The 3,142-nt window shown below is 40.4% G+C and overlaps 1 protein-coding gene across 1 annotated transcript; it reads right to left on the bottom strand.

Annotated features, from left to right (window-relative positions):
- Positions 1 to 1,262: 1,262 nt before the first annotated feature.
- On the bottom strand, positions 1,263 to 2,396 carry LOC109675796 (actin-related protein T1-like). The gene has a single exon (XM_020152410.2). It carries the CDS (start codon positions 2,394 to 2,396, stop codon positions 1,263 to 1,265), a length of 1,134 nt encoding a protein of 377 aa, XP_020007999.2.
- Positions 2,397 to 3,142: the final 746 nt, after the last annotated feature.

The following is a 3,142-nucleotide window of genomic DNA, read 5'->3' on the forward strand; positions in this document are numbered from 1 at the left end:
GATGTTCTATTGAAACAACTCTCTCACATAAATATAAAAAAAGACCTGATTTATAGTGATTTATAGTATCTGAACACGTTTCATGGTTATATTTAAACCAGCAATGTAACATTACTGAATATGTAGAAGATATGTGCAGGATATAAGGAAAATATTTCATCTAAAAGAACACTTCATTCATTCAGGTGGAAAATTTTAGTTTTGTCCTTTCTTTTTTGATTTCTCCCCCGTTTTCCTTCCACATTCACATTAATGCATTCTATACATTCTTAACAACTTATGCAAACCCATGGTGTTTATCCTTTTGTGCTTTACTAAAATAGATTAATCATATAAAAATATTCATTTATATATGTACAGACAATTGAGCATAGATATACACTGTACGAAAAAGTATCAGTCACTATTTTGCTTCCAAAAATAGATTGCATTACAAAGATTTCTTTGCCTTTTCTGTTTCTCAAAAATGTTTTGGCAAATAACACTAAATTAATGAGGGAAATATTCTTTATGAATAATTTGCTCAATAATCACTTGTGAATCATTAGTATTTCCTATATTTTACACCTATCAAAATGATACTATGTATATTCTTATTGGTAAAACAAATGAAAAAGAATTTAAAAATCAAGTTGAACTAGTCATTGTCATCAATTCTTGGACTGGGAGACAATTCCCTGATTTTAGAGAACTTAAACAAAAGGAAATTCCTTGGAATAACATGCCCCTCCATATATTTAACTGACTCTTGTCATATCAGAGAAAGACTTATATAGTGTTAAGAGATTAACCCACTGAAATGGTTTGAGTCCTAAGAATGGGTGGGATAGCATTATTGTTTACTGCTGCATTCCGTGTACTCTGTCCACTTTTCTTGTTGATTCCATGTCCTTTGACAGAAGCTATAAGAATTATCAAAGACAGCAACTGAAAAGAAAGATCTACTGACCTAATTGGGTTAAGTTTCTAGACATGAGGGTCAGGAACCTGCTACTACAAACCATGTAAATGATACTTTGACTTAATGACCCGACTTCTCAGGAGAAAACTGTAGAGTACTATAGGACAGAAAAGGTGGGTTAGGGACCACTTAAAGATTCATGACATAATCAGAAATTACCTTGGCGCCACAAAGAATCAACTGAAACCTGAAATGGGAAAACAGTTTTTACTGAACATTGTACTGAGGCTCAAGGAGCAATGTTACCTCCCCCAGTACTCCTGCCATCAGGCATTTTGCCCTGTGCCATGTTCAGTGCTCTTTAAAAGCACTTTCTCTGAACAACAAATTTCCCGAACTCCTTGAAATCCTCAGAGGTGATCCACATCTGCTTGAAAGTGCTCACACAGGTCATGATGGATGCACCAATCCATGCAAAGAAACATCTATCAGGAGAAGCTGTAATGTTGATGGGAATTCCTATGGGAACCAACATTTCCAGTTCCTTCATGAGCCTTTCCTCCAGGCCAGGAAAGAGAGTGCTGCCTCCAGACAGCACAATCTCTGCAAAGAGGTTCTTCTGGATGTCCATGTCACACTTCATTATGCTGCTGCAGACCATTTTGGAAAGTCCTGGGTCATGGATGCCCAGCCTGTCAGGTGCAAAAAGAACATCGGGCACATGGAACAGATGGTCCCCAATGTGGATGACATTCCCATCTGGCAGTTTGTATTGTCTTGGGAATTCCTGTTCTCTCTTGTGTACATCTCTTTCTTGCTCCAAGGTGACAAAGCACACTTTCTCTTTCAAATCATCCATCACAGCCTTGTTTAGTATGCAAGGGAAGGTACATCCTCTAGCCAGGAGAAGCCGGATGAGGTGCTCAGTGATATCTCTCCCTGCCACATGGAGCTTGGTGATGGCATGAGGCAGGGCGTAACCCTCATAAATGGGGACAGTACAAGTGACCCCATCCCCACTGTCCACCACCAAACCTGTGACACACGCAGAGGCATAGAGAGCTCCCACTGCATGATTGGACAAGTAGAGTGCAGGCACACCAAATTTCTCGAACATGATTTCTGCAGTTTTCTCTCGAGTTTCCCTTGGGTTCAAGGAGGGTTCAGTCATCAAGACTGGCTGTTCATTGGGTCTCACTCCTAGCTCCCACTCAAAAAGGTACTTCCACAGTTTTTCCATGTCATCCCACCTTGTTACCAGGCCACGTTCAATGGGGTAATGCAAATATAAGGTGTCGTACTTACGCTGGGCTTCTTCTCCTACAAAGTATCTCTTCCGATTAGTTCTTGCTGAAGGTATATTGAACTTAGGGTGCCCCACGACAGAGTTGATGACACAGCGGGGTCCAGTCTCTCCTGACAGGCCTGCTTTGCAGAGTCCAGAACCATTGTCAAATATCACAGCTGGAACCTCCAATATATCTGGATCACACATGTCTGCACCTGATCTTCTGCACTTCACCAAAGTAAAAAGAAAGAACACTGGGGCCACTTCTTGAGGAAAGTAGTACCTCTGGTAGATTTAAAGCCAGAGGATTCTAACGTTCTCAATTGGTCACCCAGGTGAAGGTAGCAGGCTGTCCAATATCTTCCAGAACAACCCTGTCCTCACCACATGAATGTTGTCTCCTTTCTGGAGGCCCAGAGCCTGCTAAGGGAATTTTAAAGATAGTTGCCAGTTAGGTAACAATGTAGCTATGGCAACAGTTGTCCTCAGTGAGCCTCAGAAGGGTGGGGTCTCTGAGACACCAGTACACTGAAATTTGAAGCAGGGAAAGGCAAACCTTGCCTACCACGGATTTGAGTAGCCTGAGAACTCAAAACGTAGGCCTAGTTTTAGAACAAACTGAAACTCTTTGTCTCAGGCAATAGCCTGTTCTGTTCCATTTAGGAATATACCAAAGAAATAATACCTGTTTTACACATAAACTTTATAATATATGTGTGTGTGTATGTGTTTATGTATAAATGGAAATCAGGAAGCACTCCTCAATATATTAGGAAGAAAAATTAGCCATAATACCACATATTAAGAAAGGAATTATGAGAAGTGAAAATTAAAACCTACCAGGAATATAAAGGCATAGCACCCTCGTCCTGGTAGCAGACATCTAAAATAGGTAGGTGGTACAGGAGCAGTACATGGTCACATCTTTATTACATACCTACCCCAGTTTTGAG

Source organism: Castor canadensis, chromosome X, assembly GCF_047511655.1.
Source record: "Castor canadensis chromosome X, mCasCan1.hap1v2, whole genome shotgun sequence".
Taxonomy (NCBI): Eukaryota; Metazoa; Chordata; class Mammalia; order Rodentia; family Castoridae; genus Castor; species Castor canadensis.